The 18,684-nt window shown below is 38.3% G+C and overlaps 1 protein-coding gene across 3 annotated transcripts in view; it reads left to right on the forward strand.

Annotated features, from left to right (window-relative positions):
• The window catches only part of EVA1C (eva-1 homolog C), an 80,980-nt gene that overhangs the window by 34,634 nt on the left and 27,662 nt on the right, over positions 1-18,684 (forward strand). For 2 of the 3 annotated variants that reach the window (XM_044670204.1, XM_044670205.1), the window contains exons 3-4: positions 435-558; positions 8,171-8,323. In XM_044670204.1, the coding sequence (XP_044526139.1) occupies positions 435-558; positions 8,171-8,323 (277 nt within the window). The remainder of the gene's footprint in view (positions 1-434; positions 559-8,170; positions 8,324-18,684) is intronic. The other variant, XM_044670206.1, reaches the window with a different exon arrangement.

Here is an 18,684-nt window from a genome sequence, read left to right on the forward strand (position 1 = left end):
CTCCTGACTCCAGTCCTGTTGCTCTGTCTACAGAGATACCTAGCTGCCCCTTAAGGATTGCTAAACATTTATCAGCATACCGCTGCTTCTAGCTCATCTCGTCCATGAATCTCCTCATGTTCTCTGCTACTTGGTTAGTTATTGGCCTTTTTTAGTACTATGAGCGAGCAATGGTACAATAAATAAAACCCGATGGGGGTGGTTTTCTGACCTGGGCTTGCCAAATTTGACTAGATGTTTTCCCTTTACTTAAGCAGCTTGAGAAAAGGAGCCAACCCATTACCCATAATCACCACCGAAAGCCAACAATTGTTTTACAATGTGTTCTGAAGCAAAACGTTTCCTTTCCTACTTAGAATACAATTGCAGCTTGGATTTTAGCTGTTACAGATTTATATATTTTTCAAGGCTATCCTTTTTACTTATTATTTTAGAAAGTATTGGATGAGTGCCAGAACCAGAGAGCCTGCCAACTTCTTGTCAATAGTCGTGTTTTTGGACCTGACCTTTGTCCAGGAACTACTAAATACCTCCTGGTCTCCTTTAAATGCAAACCTAGTAAGTAACTTTTCTGATGGGCATTTTTTGAGGGGTGTATGATTTGTAATGGTTATTTGTTTTATTCAGACTCATGCTGAAAGTTCTGTAATTCCCAATTTATGTGATTTTTCAAAATATTCTATATAATTATAAAACTTTATAAACACATCCAAAGTCAGGACTAGGGATGGGCAAGGTGTGTCGACGCCTACGGTGCAGTACACAGAGGGGTGTTATGAGGAACATTTGAGAACTATAACATTCCATAAATATATAAAAGTTAAGTGTCTGGAAGTTCTGATCTCTATGACATATAGATATAATTTTTGTGATGTCAAGTTGTAAGTATTGCATGCCAAATCTACTGTGGGGAGAATGACACAATGGAGCACACAATTTTACAAAAGCATAGTCCAGGGTACAAAAGTGCTTCATCTCAACTCTGTCTCCATCTGATTCTATTTTGTTACCTCAGCTCGAACATGAGAAGTCCTGTATTTAATGCTTCTTTCTACTCTAAAAATCAATTTGAAAATCTTCCTTTAGGTTCTTGAGATAACAGAATTTTATGTGATTATGTTACTTTGTATTAGCTTTGTGCTTTGTTCTTATTTGTTACTTTTAATAAACAGATCATTTTTAATGTTCTTTAATTGATTCATGATGCCATTAACATGGGTACTCCTGGGGGCAGCTGGGTGGCACAGTGGGTTGAGAGCCAGACCTAGGGACAGGAGGTCCTAGGTTCAAATCTGGCCTCAGACACTTCCCAGCTGTGTGACCCTGGGCAAGTCACTTAACCCTCATTGCCTAGCCCTTACCACTCTTCTGCCTTGGAGCCAAGTCAATACACAGTATTGACTCCAAGATGGAAGGTAAGAGTTTAAAAACAAAACAACAAAAAAAGGGAACTCCTTCTACTGGTATAAGCTGCACTGCCTGCTTAGCTTAGTTCAGAATTTCTTGGCCCTCTCCTCCCATAAATCCTTCAAGGAAGAGCTATGTGACAGGTAAAGACCTTCTTCTACCTCTTTTAAAGATTCATAAGGCTCAGCTCAAGATGTTGGCTGTCTCAGTCTTACTCCATGAGCAGCCTACCTCCTTTGCTAAACATTTATCTCCTAGATGTTTCCCTTTATTTGACCTCAAGCATTCAAGTAATTGGTAATATGCTGAAGCTTATTTATTTCCCACTATGTATAGTGAGTCCACTCCCTTTGGTCTTTTCTTGGACGGCCAAAGGATCAAAGTAATATAATTAATAAATAGGTATTTTAAACAACTTTAAAAGCTTATTGAGGGGCAGCTGGGTAGCTCAGTGGAGTGAAAGTTAGGCCTAGAGACAGGAGGTCCTAGGTTCAAACCTGGCCTCAGCCACTTCCCAGCTGTGTGACCCTGGGCAAGTCACTTGACCCCCATTGCCCACCGTTACCAATCTTCCATCTATAAGACAATACACCGAAGTACAAGGGTTTTAAAAAAAAAAGAAAAGAAAAGCTTATTGATTCCAGAAATTGGGATTAAAAGCAAATAAAGGAATTCCTTGTCAAATTAGGAATGGGTTTTATTATTGTTTAATTTATTTTTTGACCAACTTTGACTTGTAAAGACATTTACATTTTTTTTCCTATGCCTTCATATTTGGAAGAATAAATTATTTTTTGGTGGGCATACTTGTGCTCTCTGTTCTACTCACTATTGCCTTTTGGAAACAGGAATACAGCACTAACTTGTTTTTAATTCTTCAGATTTTTATAATGCACCAAGTCCCATCTCAAAGATTGTATTTGATCCTTAGGAATTCTGACCCTAAGGAGAGAGTATTCAGACTTTTCCTCATACTTATGTGGCTCATTATGCCCCTAACCCAGAGTCCTGGGGAAATTCTTTTAAATAAAATTTAGGTATGACTCATGTCTAGGGTATCCCAAAAGGAATTAAATACCTTCCATAAAAGTTGTTCAATGTACATGGATATTATACAATGTACACGTAATGGATATTAAGTATGGGACAGCTATTTATTACCTCCATCAGTAAAAACATAATTAAAACACAAAGGACCTATAAGGTCCTTAAGGGCAGGGACAATGTTTTTGCCTTTCTACATGTTGTCAATGCTTTGAACAGTTCCAAAACATTTTTTGTTGTTATTCAGTCATGTGTGAGTCCTTATGGCCTTAGGGACCATAGCACCCCTGGCCCTTCTATCCTCTACTATTTCCCCATGTCTGGTCAAGTTCATTCTCATTCTTTCCATGACACTATCTAGCCATCTCATCCCTTGCCATCCTTTTGCCTTCAATCTTTCCCAATGTCAGAATCTTTTCCAGTGAGATCCCGTCTTTTCATTAGGTGGCCAAAATATTAAGCTTTGTCTTCCAGTGATTGGTCTGAATGAATGTCTTTAAGAACTGACTGATATGATCTCCTTCCTGTACAAGTAACTCTCAAAAGTCTTTTCCAGCCCCACAATTAAAAAGTATTGATTCTGGGGTTCTCATCTTTCCTTTATAGTCTAACTCTCACAAGTACTAGAAAAACCATCACTTTAACTGTATGGAACTTTGTCAGTGAGTTGCTATCTCTGCTTTTTAGTGTGCTATCCACATTTGTCATAGTTTTCCTTCTAGGGAGCAAAGTCTTTTAATTTCATGGCTGTAGTTGCTGTCTGCAGTGATCTTTGAACCTAATAATATAAAATCTGATATTGCTTCCATTTCTCCTCCCTCTATTTATCCAGAAGTGATGGGACCAGTTGCCAAGCTCTTAGTTTTTCGGATGTTAAGCTTCAAGCCAGCTTTTATACACTCCCCTTTTACCTTAGCAAATGCTTAATGAATGATTTGTTGACTGACTGATAGATACTTAAAGCATGAGCCAGTAGCTCATCACTCTTATTATACTCTCCCAGAAAGTTGGAAAGACTCAGTGGAGACAAATGAGACAACTGACCGCATTTCACTTTTCCCTCAGTCTGTGCTATCTGAGCAACAGCTCAAAATATAAATGGTCTGACCAGCTCTGCCATGGCTTAGGCTTTCAGGCTTCAGGGTGATCTCATCAATACCTGTCTCCTCCTCTCGGTATAGTTGAAGCACCTCTTCAATTCCCTGAGTAACTGTTACGGTTGGAAATAATTGAATATCAAGATCACTGTTTACACTGGAAATAGAAGATGGAGCCAGTTTGAAAAGGGTTCTACATACCAAGAGAGCAATTTATATTTGATCTTACAGGTAATAGGGAAACACTGGCATTTATTGAGATGAATGAAATGGTCAAGTTTGTGCTTTTGGAAAATCACTTTGGTAGCTGTCTGGAGGATGGATTAGAGTGGAAAGAGACTTGAGTCAGGAAGACCAAATAGGAGACTATTGCAATAGTCCAAGCCAGAAGTATTGAGGGTCCAAATTTAGGTGGAAAAAAGAGAAAAATGTGTGTGAGAGATAGTATGAAAATTTAAATGACAAGATCTGGCAACTGAATAGATAGGTGAATGAGAAAAAGGACTCAAAGATGACAAGGAGGTTGTGAGCCCTGGTGAATGGTCCCGGTTGCACTCTGGACTTGCCCTATCATGACTGGTTCTTCATCCTGAAGCCTCACTCCAGCCCTAGAATTTATCATTGAAAATGCCCTTTGCCTCTGTGTCCTCTCTCCTTGATTGGATGGCTTCTTCCAGAGCTCCCATTTTAGAAGGCACAAAGTGCCATCATGTCTTATTCCTCCTTAGGCTCAATTTGGATTTTTGCTACCATCTTCCCCTGAAAAATACCTTTCTCATCTCTCAACAACCTTTTAAAAATTTTATTTATTTATTGCAAATAGAGTTAAGTGACTTACCCAGGGATTACACAGCTAGTAATTGTCTGAAGCTGGACTTGAGCTCAGAAGGATGAATTCTCCAAATCTGGCCCCCTTTCTACTGAGCCATCTAGTTGCCCCATTTCAGTTTTCATTGATGAGATATCTTTCCCTGTGAGAACGGAAACTTCTTAAGGGCAGGACTGTCTTTTTACTTGAATTTGTTTGTCCAGTGCCTGGCACATAGTTAGGGCTTAATCAATGTTTGTTGATTGGCTGACTGATTAAAGTCTCCTTCATAATGAGTTATATTTTGGGCCCATTAAGTTTGTCATATCCCTAGGATATCCAGTTTGCAATAATTGGAGCTTGGAAGGCCTCCTCAAAGAAGTTGTTGTTGTTGTTCAATCATGTCTGACTCTTTGGACTGCTTTGTTCCTCATGAACTATGCTGCCCATGGGATTTGCTTGGCAAAGCTACTGGAGTGGTTTTCCATTTCCTTCTCCAATGGATTAAGGCAAACAAGTAAAGTGACTTGCCCTGGATCACACAGCTAGTAAAAGTCTGAGACCAGATTTGAACTCAGATCTTCCTGACTAGAGGCTCAGCCCTCTTTCCACTGTACTACCTACCTGGCCCCTAGCCAGAGAAAGCTTAAATAACTTGCCCAAAGTCTCACAAAAATTAAGTGTCTGAGTTTAGATTTGAACTCGGGTCTTCCTAACTCCAGATCCAGGGCTCTCTATCCACTCAGACACATAGCTGCTTCTTCCTCAGTAGAGCTCTCAAAAGATGTGACTGAAAGGGCTAAGAAAACCCAAGCCATTTCCTGACTGGCTGGAGTTCATGGGTTGTTCAGAGAGTGAAGGTCTGAGATGAAAATGAAATACCTGCCTTTTCAGAGAGTATAATAATGTGTTTGATAAGTTACTCATTCTGCATTTATATTTGTTAAGGAAGAGAGCTATGTACTCAAGAAGGAGCTATCCTTGGCAACTGAGAATTGGAAACTGAGCTTCACAAGTTTGCAGTCTTTGGGTCTTTGGGGCAGGGTGACTACTTTCAGATGCTGATATTACTCTCTGGAGTTCGGTCACAGTTCAGTACTATAGGTCACTGTTCAGTCAGCAGGCACAATTCCTTTTTAAGAAAACTATTTACAAGACGGCAATAGCTATATAATATTTATCCCACAAACCTGGGGTCAAGTCTCCCAAAACACACAACATCCTTAGGGAAAGTGGGTTCAAACTCAGAGTACAGGGGTATCGAGGTACACATGTAGGGAGAGCATATATGGTCAAGGCTACTCACTCTGCTGGTATTGCTGGGCTTTGAAGTTCTTTTTCATTTGTGGAAACTTACAAAGCATCCAATTCTCAATCATCAGGGCTGGCTCTTTCTTGAGTCTGTAACTAGCCTTCTTTTCTGACAGAAGTGACACACATTGAAATGTCTTTCAAGCTCAAATGATCCTTCCTCTAAATTTGTGTCTGTCTGGAACTTGCATCTCTATTCCCTCAACTGTGTCTCAAACTCTCCTCTTGGGATGCTCCAAGTACCAGATGGAGTGACTGCTTGTTGGCAAGTAGGTCCTCTGATAGAGGCAATGGGAAGAGAAATCCCCCTTCCTACCACATTGACCTCTCGTAGAAGTCTCCTCCAAAATAGCCTCTAACTGATAAATGAGTTGTCATTTAAAGATCTCCAATGAACCAATGGGGTCATATACTTTGTAAAGGTATCGCCAAGTGTTAATAACTTGTTCATAATACAGCAACATACAGACAACAAGGTGGCTTAGTGGGTTGAGAGTCAGGCCTGGAGATGGAAAGTCCTCGATATGGCCTCCAACCATTCTAGCTCTGTGATACTGGGCAAATTACTTAACCCTAATTGCCTAATTCTTACTGCTTTTCTGCCTTGGAATCAATACATAATATAGTATTGGTTCTAACACAAAAGGTAAGAGTTTAATAATAATAATAATAATAATAATAATAATCTATTAACATCTTTTCATCTCCCTTTATATATACATTGGAAAAAACCTTGTTGAGAGAATGAATGAAAAAATATGCAGTAAGCACTTAACTACATACAAAATACTATCCTGAGTATTGGAAAAATACAAACTAAAAAGCAAGTCACATTTTGTTTGGTTTTTGGCAACACTGGCTAATATGGAAACAGGTTCTGCATGATTTCACATGTGTAATTGATATCATCTTGCTTGCCTTCTCAATGGGTGGAGGAGAGTCTGAAAGGAGAGAGAGAATTCAGGACTAAAATTAATTTTAAAAATAAAATTGTAGGTATGTATGTATACAAACATATATATAGATGTATGTATACCCATACATACATACGTGTGTATATATGTATATATATATATTTATATGAAAATCAAAAAACCCCTGCTGTCTTCTTTTCTTTTAACCCTTACCTTCTGGCTTAGAATCAATACTGTCAGTTCCAAGGCAGAGGAGTGGTAAGGGATAAGTAACTGGGATTAAATGATTTGTCTAGGGTCATACATCTGGGAAATGTCTGAGATCAAATTTGAACCTAGGATCTCCCATGTCCAGTCTGGCTCTCTATCCACTGAACTACCTAGCTGCCTCTAGTTCCTGCTTTCAAGGAGCTCACATCCTAATAAGACAAGGCAGAATATGTAGTAGGTTTCAGTGGCATATCAGATCTAAAGAAAGGTCCAAGAGACATTATGGTGCCATCATTTTAAAGTGAATGGTAATGCATCTACTTTCACGTCATTTCGACAGATTACATCGTCCATTTCCGACTTTGAATTAGATGACAATGCCAAGGACTTTGGTGATTAGAACTTTCTTTTTGGGGTCTTGGGTAGCTATTGCTACCGAGAGGAGGCAGGTGCTACAGTGCCTACAGAAGCAGTTGCTAGTTCACATCCTCAGAATGAAATGAGCAGAATCAGGAAAACAGTTTCTGAGAGTTCCTGGCATAGAGTGGGCATGTAATAAATGCTTTTTGACTGGAAACATCTACATGAACTAATACAGAGGGAAATAAGCAGAACTGGGAAAACACTGTACAAAGTAACAGCAATATTGTACAATGATCAACTGTGAAAGACTTAGCTATTCTTAGGACAGTTCTGAAGGACATATGACAAAGAATGCTATCCCCTCTACAAAAAGAACTGTTAAAGGCAGATGTACACCAAAACATAATATTTTTTCATTCTAGTTTTTTGTGTTTTTATTTTGGGATCTTAGTCTTATACGAGTATTTACTTACAATAATGACCAATGTAGAAATGTTTTGCATGCTAATATGTATGTAAGCCAGATCAAATTGCTTATCATCTCTAAGAAGGAGGGGAAAAGAAAGAGAGGAAAATAATTTGGATCTTGTCATTTTGGAAAATGTATGTGGAAAACTGTTATTACATGTACTTGGGAAAATAAAATATCTTTGAGTTTAAAAAATGCTTTTTGACTAATTGAGTAGGTCTCCTTTGAAGGATTTATGGAAGGACATGAACAAAAATTGGACAGGATGAAAAGCTATGGATAAATGAATTATGATCTTCCCCAGTGGAAGGAGTACCTGTATCAGTCAGATCACAGATCCTTTGAAGGATCTTCCTACTCTATCACCTCTGGCAATAATTGGCAGAAAGGGGAATAAAAGATGCTAGGAATCATCAAGTCTTTCATTCACTGTTTGGATGGCAGGACCAAGAATTGTGCAGACAGTTGAAAAAATTTCTAATTTAATATATATAATAATTTCGAATTCATTTCTAATGGTACCTTCCTCATCTTGTTTTGGTTTCAGATGAGTTCAAAACCAAAACTGTCTGTGAAAACCAGGAACTGAAACTTCACTGCCATGAGGCAAAGTTTCTGAACATTTATTCAGCAACTTATGGTAGAACAGCAGCTGAGAAGGACATCTGCTCTTTTGAAACAGATTCCCTTCCTCAATTCGGTGAGTGTTGACTTTGTCAAAATGTACTAAGACCTGAGATAAAATAAATTAAACCCTTGGTCTCCCAAGAAAAAAAAATGTATATAAAGCACATTCTCTGGAGATTAACTCTATCTTAAATTTATAAGAAGTTCTTGGAATAACAGAAAAAAATCAGCAGAAAAGAGAGGAAATAGTTCCATTTCCTGTAAATTGTTCCGCAGTCTGTAAAGGCATCCTCAGGTTAAAAGTGCAGATTTGAGCATCACAAAACCTGTCTTGTGTTTGAAATTCCATCAAGTATTCATGTTAACTGGGAATTTGTTTTGTAATTTGGGACTGACATCTACTCAGTGTCAGAATTTAGGATTTTCAACCTTTTCCTCTAAAAAAGTATCTAGTCTTTGTTAAGGATTAGTGGATGTGAGCAACATGTTATAGTGAAACAAACCATTGGCTGTAGAATTGAAGACCTGTATTCAAATTCCAGGGCGTTTTCCTCACTACCACTTCCAAGTTACCTGTGTGACCTTGGGCAAGTCACTTAACCACTTAAGTTCCTAGTTTCCTCATCTATAAAATGAAGAGGTTGGATTAGATGGTCTCTGTGGTCCCACCCAATTCTGGATCTATTAGTCTCACCTGGCAAGTAGGAAGAGCTCTTCTATTAGTTGAGAAATGGTGAATTTAGAAATCTGTTACAGAACAGAATCTGAGCAGAAAAATCAGGAAGTCAGATTAATAGATAAGTACTAGGAAATACACGAGGGACAGGCATTAGGACAAAAACTACTGATTCAGAAAGGACTGGAGTCTTGAAAAAATTAAAAATCAATGCATAGTGGATACAGCAGCAGGTTTGGAGATGGGAGGTCCTGGTTCAAATCTGGACTCAGCTGTGTGACCCTGAGCAAGTCACTTAACTCCATTTTACTAAGACAGAAAGTAAAGGTTTTTAAAAAAAAAATCAGTGCTGCTAAAATACAAAATAAAACAGAAGCAAGCATTGGCATCTAATGAGGCACTTTTCAAATGAAGCCATCATTCTGGATGAATGAAACATGCTCATTCTTTTTTACCATGGCATGACTGCCACTAGGTACAGGAACATCTTGAATTGGTACAGTCTTAAAAAACTCTAGAAAGAGGGGCTTGTTTGTTAAGGATCCAAGAAGACATAAGCTAAAAGCAATAAAACCATATGAGCAATTTATGGGAAAAATTGAAAACATTCATTCTCTGCTCTTCTTTGACTTCATGGTCAGTTGACTTTGTACAAATCATTAATAAGAGCCAGCCAAAAAGTGTTGGATATTTTCAGTGTTAAATCATTTTAAAAGGTCAGATTTTGGCCAGAAAGTAATAGCTGACATCCATGACTTTAAGTTTACAAAATGTTTTATTATAAAATTCATTATATCACTGACCCTCACAACAACCCTTTATGAAATAGATATTCGCACACACATTTTTATGCCCATTTTACAGATGAGGAAACTGAGGCTCATTGGCTTGTCCACAGCCACAGAACTAGCATAGACAGTAGGATAAACCATATCTCATACCAAAATTAAAGTAGCATCTTTTTTTTTAACCTTCTGTCTTAGAATCAATACTAAGTATTGTAAGAGGGAAATTTAGGTATTTTATAGATATGTATTTAAAACGTGGCCACCAGGAATCAACAGTTCAGATTGATTCCATAATTAAATCAGACCCAAGTCAGCATCGGGTTGAGGCAAGTTTATTTACAACTAGGAAGGTGAAGGTATAGGAATAAAGAGAAAGGAAGGGGCTAGTCCAGGCCTGCGAATGCCTGGACTAGAGAGAAGGTTAAAAGGCTAAATAAATGAAGCTACAAGCCACAAGGCCTAGCAACCAGGTAGGCTAGTGCCTACTTAAGGCAGAGTTTGGAAGCGGCCCAGGTAGGCCAAGGAAGTCAGCCTAACTTACCCACATGACCATTCAGAGTGGAAGCAGCCTGAGGTCTCCTCCGAGATCCGTCAGCACCATGTTCAGAGCCGGAACTGCCTCCCCAGGAAGTAACCAACCTACTTAAAGAGATAGTGTCTCTCATCACTTCCTGTGGGTCCACCTCTAATTCAAGTGGACAAATGGCAGCCTCTACACTGATTTTGGACGGCCCAAAGGGCCGTACCTAGTTCTTGATTTGTTACTTATTGTCATGTGTGGGTAGCTCGTCTCCCCTCCCACTAAGGGAGGTGAGGGTGACGTCATTTCTATGCCTAGGTTAAGTAGGAATTTAACTAGGAATGGACTAGAGCTAATTCCATTTACACAATCCCCCTGATGATCATTGGGTGCCTAGTCACCCCAAGTGATCATGTTACACAAACATCTTATACCCACAAAGGTCTTCTAACTACAATAGTTAGAGATAAGAGGAAAATGGAAAAGAGAGAAAGCAAAACCAATGTTTGCTTAGCGCATTGACAAGAAACCAATTGGGGACAGTCCTCTATTGGTATAACATGTACAATTAAAGTAGCTGTTCAAAACCCATCAGTCCATTCATTAGTACCCAAAGTTCATTCTGGATCGCTGGATGCAACAAACCCCATCAGTTCAATCAATTGTAACCCAAAGTTCATTCTGGATCTCTCGATTAAATGTAGGATCTTCAGGCATCTCTCTGCAAACAATTCATTCTCTGGATTAAGGAATCAGCAAGTTTCTTTCCCTGAGAATTTTTCTCAAACAAAATCAAAATTAAATCTTGGATATAATAAAATACAATAAAATCTTGGATTTTATAAAAAATACAATCCCCCCTGATGTGGATATTTAGAAAGAAATACCCAGATCAGCTCAAGATATATAGTTGAGTCATGGGGTTGTATGAGTAAATTCAAAAGAAAAAGAAGAAAAAAAATATAAAAATCAAATAGAAGAAAATTGAAACTTTTGAAAAAGAAAAGGCATTAAAATCAAAATCAAAATATCAAAAGCTATGTATATAAAGTTTTTTGAAGAAAACAAAATAATTTTATAACAGGCCCTTGTATTTGGGTCCAATCAATTATAATTCCCATCCTACTAGTCTGTAGGACACAATGCAGTAATACTGCACTTACCCATTTGCAGTTAAGACTACAGGAAGTTGCCATTCTATAAGAAAGAAAAAAGGACCAGATTTATATGCAAGGGAAGTGCCTGTCATTCCCTTCATTCTCAGGAATATATATATATGGGTGAGCCAGATGAGAGCCAACCTGCGGTACCTGACTGGCAGTGTAATTCGGAGAGTCCTATGTCTTAACATATGTTAAGCGTTGCAGCTTCGATTCTTACACTGAGTTCAAGTCCTCAGTGTTGGCGTGGGAGTACCTCAATCCCACCTGTATATGTATGTCCCTTTGACCTTGTGCTTCTTGGCACTGTGCAGATGTTCTCATCAATCCCATTGGATTGGTCGGTTGGTCTCCATGACCTTGTGCTTTCTTAGCACTATTAACGGCTCATGTGTTCTTTTCTCCTGGAATCAGACAGAAGCATTAATCACAGTCCCATAACATTTAACAATATATGGCAAGTTCCCAAAGTCTAAACCTTGTGAGTAAGCAGTAATATTACAGCAAATGTGTATATATATATATATATATATATATATATATATATATATATATCATTGCAAAAAATAATGGAAAAAATTCTATTTACACAGTATTGATTCCAAGGCAGAAGAGAAGTAAGGGCTAGACAATTGAGGTTAAGTGGCTTGTCCAGGATCATACAGCTAAGAAGTGTCTGAGACCAGATTTGAACCCAGGACTTCCCATCTCTGGGCCTGGCACTCTATCTACTGTGCCATCTACCTGTCCCAAGGTAGCATCTTTGAAACAAGTCTTTATGGTACTGCTGCTTTATTTGGCAAAAACTGTAAAAGGAGGAGAAAACAGAGTAATTTTTTTAAAAGAACTTTAAAAAAACATTTGAATTGATATAGATATTTTTTTTAATTTTTAAACCCTTAACTTCTGTGTATTGACTTATAGGTGGAAGATTGGCAAGGGTAGGCAATGGGGGTCAAGTGACTTGCCCAGGTCACACAGCTGGGAAGTGTCTGAGGCTGGATTTGAACCTAGGACCTCCCGTCTCTAGGCCTGGCTCTCAATCCACTGAGCTACCCAGCTGCCCCCAATATAGATATTTTTGAAGAGACTTTAATTGCATTGAAAACATTTTATTGATTGAGAAAATTTTTCCATGGTTCCATGATTCATGTTCTTTCCCTCCCCTCTTTCCACCCCCCCCCTTAGCCAATGAGCAATTCCGTTGCGTTTTACATGTGTCATCGATCAGAACCTATTTCCAGATTATTGATATTTGCATTAGGTGATCGTTTAGAATCTATATCCCCAATCATATTCCCATTGACCCATGTGATCAAGCAGTTGTTTTTCTTCTGTGTTTCTACTCCCACAGTTCTTCCTCTGAATGTGAATAGTGTTCTTTCTCATAAGTCCTTCAGCATTGCCCTGGATCATTGCATTGCTGCTAGTAGAGAAGTCCATTACATTCGATTTTACCACAGTGTATCAGTCTCTGTGTACAATGTTCTCCTGGTTCTGTTCCTTTCACTCTGCATTAATTCCTGGAGGTCATTCCAGTACACATGGAATTCCTCCAGTTCATCATTCCTTTGAGCACAATAGTATTCCATCACCAACAGATACCACAATTTATTGAGCCATTCCCCAATTGAAGGACATTCCCTAATTTTCCGATTTTTTGCCACCAAAAAGAGCGCGGCTATAAATATTTTTGTATGAGTCTTTTTCCTTATGATCTCTTTTGGGTATAAACCCAGCAGTGGTATGGCTGGATCAAAAGTTTTTTAAAGCCCTTTGGGCATAGTTCCAAATTGCCATCCGAATTGATATAGATATACAGATATACAAATACAATCTTTATTTATTAAGTATAGAAACAGCAAGATTTACAACTAATCTAGTTCTATGGAAAATAGCTTGCAGATCACTGGTGAGGCTCTATACAACAGAACATTTTCTCTGGCTTCATTTTTATTGTGGAAAGGGCCTTTTAAAAACAACATTCTGGTGCTGTGCAGGCTCAAACAAAATGAAGATCAGATACCTCATCATGAGATCTGTAGGAGATTGCTGAAAGGCTGCCCAAGGCCTTTGCATTGAAACACAACTAATCAGTTGAAGAGCAGCAGATGGGCCAAGATGGGACCAAAGAACTTGCCTTGGACAAAGATAAATGCTGACTTAATCGAGGTTCTAGCTTGGAGATAGCAAAAACAAGCAGTCCTGGAGACATGAACATGCAAAGTATTTGGCAAATTCAATGGGCAGGTAGGCTGCGCCTCATTTTCTTTAGCAGGGCTATTTTCTAGGAAGCTCCAGGCAATCTGCTATTTCCTGTAAGAAAAGAGGGAGAAAAATCAAACAGTGATCATCAAAGGCCTCATTGAGTCTCATCTCAAGGCCAAGTGTGGGCAGGCTTGAATTTTCTTTCAAAGATCAAGGAGCCAGTGGTTTCTACTACCAAGAGCTTCCCAATGAGGAGGGCCTGGCCCAATTATCTCTATAAACATAGGTTGTAAAGTACTGCTAACTTAAGTCTCAGAATTAAACAGTAGCCAAAAATAATGATAATGAAGTGGTTGAAATATCTTGTTATCACGTGTTCGAAAAACACATCATCCAACAACTTGAAAGTCTGCCAAGAAGAAATTGCACAAATATTAGCCCAGGAGTAGAAAACAATTTTTTTTTAAAAGAGAAACAAGGCAGCAGGCATAGGACCATAACTGAGTGCTCCCCAGATCACTATAGTATTATCTATGAGAATGTGCTGTGGTTTTACTCAGTCTCTCCTCAGTTCAATACATATTTATTAAGCTCTCCTGTGTAAGGTACTATATTAGGTTCTAGGACTACAAAGACCCAAATGCTTTAAAGAGTTCATATTCTACTGGAGGGTGAGGGAATATGATGTAGAATTCATAAGCAGAAAAGTAAATACAAAATATATAAAAATTCATTTCAAAAGATACACACACACACACACACACACACACACACACACACACACACACAAACACACAGACACACAGCCTGGAGGGATCAGGAGTAGTTCCATATGGGAAATGGCATCTTACCTGTGTTTTGAAGGAATTTCGGTATTATTTCAGATGAAAGTAAAGAGAATACATTTGAGACACGGAGAGCCATATGTGCAAAAATGGAGATAGGTGATGGAAGGTCCCATAGAGCGGACATATGGTAGGCTAGTTTGATAGAAGAGTATATTAAGGGGCAGCTAGGTGGCACAGTGGAGAGAGTGCCAGGCTTAGAATCAGGAAAACTCATCTTTTTTAGTTCACATTTTGTCCTCAGAGACTTTTTATCTATGTGGTCCTGGGCAAGTCATTTACACCTATGTCTCAGTTTCCTCATATGTAAAATGAGCTGGAGAAGGAAATGGCAAACCACTCTAAGATCTCTGCCAAGAAAATTCAAAATGGGGTTATGAAGAGTTGGACATGACTGAAAGACCACTGGACATTATCAAGGAAAAAAGAAAATTCACCAACAAAACAAATTCCCATATCTCCATTTGAACAACAAAAAAAAGAAGGGAGAAAATAAAATCTTCAAAGGGTACATTAAGAGCAATACTTGGAACTAAGATTAGAAAGGTAGGCAGGAGCCACGAAGCAGGTTTGAGTTCAGGAAGGGACCAGAGCCAAAGAGCCAGAGTTTTCTCTTGTCCTGGCTCTTATATCTTGCCCTAATATTACACCTACTCAATTTTTGATTGGATAGTCTAGGGCGTGTGTTCTGACATCTTGGCACATAATCACATCACACCAAGGGGTCAGCGGCCATGCAGGGGGGCTTTCATCATCCCATTCCAGAAGTCAAAAACTGCACTGTCATTCATTTTCCTACTTTAATGCGCATGTGCCAACTATGAATTATATTTTAAGGTTAATTTCATACAATAGCAATCTGAAATTATGTCAAAATTACAAATCTGAGTACACTTTTTTGACCTGGCTATACCACTCTTACATTTATTTTCTAAGTAGATCAGGAAAAAAGGAAAAGAAGCTATATGTTCTAAAATATTTGTAGCAGCTCTCTTTTGTGGTGGCAAAGAACTGGAAATTGAGAGGATGCCCATCAATTGGGGAATGGCTAAACAAGTTGTGGCATATGATTGGGATGGAGTACTACTATGCTGTAAGAAATGTTAAGCAGATTAATTTTGGAAAACATGGAAAGACCTACATGGAATTATGAAGAGTGAAACAAGTAGAACCAAGAGAACATTACAGACAGTAACTGTAATGTTGTTTGAAGAATAACTTATATATGTACACCTCCAGAAAAAGAACTGATAAATAGAAATAAATAATTCATAATTTTATATATATATATAAAACTTTTTTTCATATATGATACCTTCTCTAATGGGAAGAGAGCAAGGAGAGTGGGAGTTACCTAGGTATTTAATGTAACAAATAAATTTTAAAAAATGTAAAAGAAGTAAACTATGGATAAAAAGTAATAGATGGCATTTATATAGTGCTTTAAGATTTGCAAAAATTTTGGCATGTGATTGTGAAGGAATACTGGTGTGCCATAAGAAGTGATGAACAGGCTAATTTAAAAAAAAACTTGGAAAGGACTACATGCAGTACTGAACAATGAAATGAGTAGAAGCAAGAGAACATATTGGAAGCATAAATAGTAAATGTTACCTCTATTGAGTGAACTGAAAGATGAAAACATGAAAGACTTAATTTATATGAACATGTCTATCTCTCAGATGATACCTTGTGTGATGTAGGGAGGCTGGGAAGGAGTTGGGACACTTGTGGATAAATGCTGTTAGTTTTTAGTCTCAATTTTTACAGATAAGGGAACTGAGATGACTTAAATAATTCACTCAAGATCACATAGCTAGTAAATATCTGAAGTAGCCTTTGAACTTGGATCTTCCTGACTCCCAGTCTTGCTCTATCCATTGAGTCTCCAAAGATAAGGGACACAAAATGACAGTGGCTCAGTTGCATGCTTCTTCCTTTCAACAACTTAAAGGTTTATTTAATAACAGCTTATTCTTTTGGGGTTGAGTTTATTGCATTTAGTGAGAAATAAAAAACAAACAAATAAATAAATGAACCTTTATAAGAAAGGATTTTAAAAACCAAATCCTTTGGGTGTATTCTTTTAGACACTAACCATAAGATCCTAAAAGCAACTTTGTAGAAAAAAATCCTTTCTTCCCAGTAATTCCTGGTAATCTATCTCCACTGGCAGTCCTGTTATTTATCTGTGGACAAGTTACCCACAGAGTTTTATCTCCAGCAAATCGTTCTTTGAAGTTTAGACATGTTGCACTGACTCTTCTTGCTTCATTGACATCTCTGCTTCAGAGAGCCTAAGAGACTTGGCCAGAGTTATTAGCTTATTAATGGCAAAGCTGGGGTAGAGCCTCCTTACCCTCTGAGTTATTCCCATTGTGGCTTCCCAACTCGAATTGAGTGGAGAGAAAAGATGGGGAAACAGAGCAGCTTTCTGGGGACTTCCAAATCAGGATTTAATCATGTGGTTTCATTTTTTAAAAATGGAGCTTTTTTGTGATCAAATAAAAATATTTAAGGAGTATAGAATAATGATAAAAGCCCTAGACTTGAAGTCAAGAGATACTTGAGTTCAAATTGTACCTCTTGAGGAAGCTAGGTGGCTTAGTGATAGAGAACCAGACCTGGAGAAGAGAGGTCCTGAGTTCAAATGTGGTCTTAGACACTTCTTACCTCTGGGACCCTGGGCTACTCAGTTAATCCCAATTGCCTAGTCTTTACTGCTTTTCTGCCTTGGAACAAATAGTTTGTATTGATTCTAAGATGGAATGTAAGGGTTTAAAAAAATGTACCTCTTAACACTTAACCAGCCCTATGTATGCATGTATGTATGTTTGTAGGAAAGTCCGAAGTTCTTTGAACTCCTATTTCTTTATCTGTAAAGAAGTGGTAATAATACTGGTTGTACTTATCTCACAGGGTTATCTTGAGTATAAAATGAGATCATATATGTAATGCTCTCTATTGCTGTCAGTTATTAAAGTCTATAAATATAATCTAGAGTCAAATATCAGTGACTTTTAAATTTTCTTTCTTTTTGGATTATTCATGCCTCTGCTTCTGATAATTATATTATATAATGATATAACACACACTCATGTAATTACGATCAGTTCAAACAGTCAAAACTGGCGTGAATTGATTGGATTCCAGTTCATTAAGGTCAGTTAACCAGAAGTTTCTTGTGCATATTTAGGGAAAGCCTTTGCTTAAATGCCTTGGATTTGGAGTCAAGGTATCCACATTTAGATCTTGGTTCTACTTCTACCTTTGTGATAATGGCCAAGTCATTTAACTTCTTTCTTCTCTTCCTCAATTTGCTCATCTAGAGGCTAGATATCGTCTACTACCTACCTCACAGGATCATTGTGACAATCAAACAAGATAATATTTGTAAAACTTTCAGCACAATGCCTTGGACAGGCCCTCTTCTCCTGCTCTAAAGCAATAATCTTTTGATCATATATATCTTTCACTAAGCTGGGTGTATGGGGTATTCAGGGAAGACTAGCCCCTCTGGTGTGAGGACTCACTAAAGCCCTTTTCAGGGTTGCTCATCCACCTTTGGTGTCCACCTGTTACCCAGCTCTCTCAGCTCCAAGAAGCTGTAGCATGCAAACTGGACAAATCCTGATAAAACCATCTCAGCATATGGGATGAACCAGACTGAGGATAACTGACACCCATTGGTGAGTTAGGGGGGTTTCTTCCCCAAGCATGTGAAATCTTCCCCAGGCTAAATGGACAGACTAAAAGAATAGCTTGTTCTAGTGGCCATAAAGGTGGCTGAAGCAGGGGCTATGGAGTGCTTAGAGCTTGGTCAGACATTAAAGATGCCAAGGTCATCCACTGCATTGCCAGTTGTCCTGAATTTTGTCTTCACACTGGATTTCAGTGACTCTGGAAGAGAGAGTGAGGATGAGGATTTGGTGCAACTCTGCATCACTTAAATCCAGATCATGAGCAAGTCAAGACATCACACTTGTGATGTCATTGGTCCTCTTCAAAAACAAAGGACAAACAGCAATCCTCACTAGGCATTATTATTTATTGCCTAAAAAATAACCTCCCCTAGATTATTGTGAGACTTAAATGAAAGAGTATGTGTGAAAGGACTTTGCCAACCACATAGTTTCTAGAAAGTGTCCACTTCTAGCCTGCTGCCTCATTCCCTCCCTAATTCCCAGGCCCTTTTTGACTCTGGAAAAACTTTTTTTCATTCGTTCATTCTGCCATA

The sequence above is a fragment of the Gracilinanus agilis genome, chromosome 3, assembly GCF_016433145.1.
Source record: "Gracilinanus agilis isolate LMUSP501 chromosome 3, AgileGrace, whole genome shotgun sequence".
Lineage (NCBI taxonomy): Eukaryota > Metazoa > Chordata > Mammalia > Didelphimorphia > Didelphidae > Gracilinanus > Gracilinanus agilis.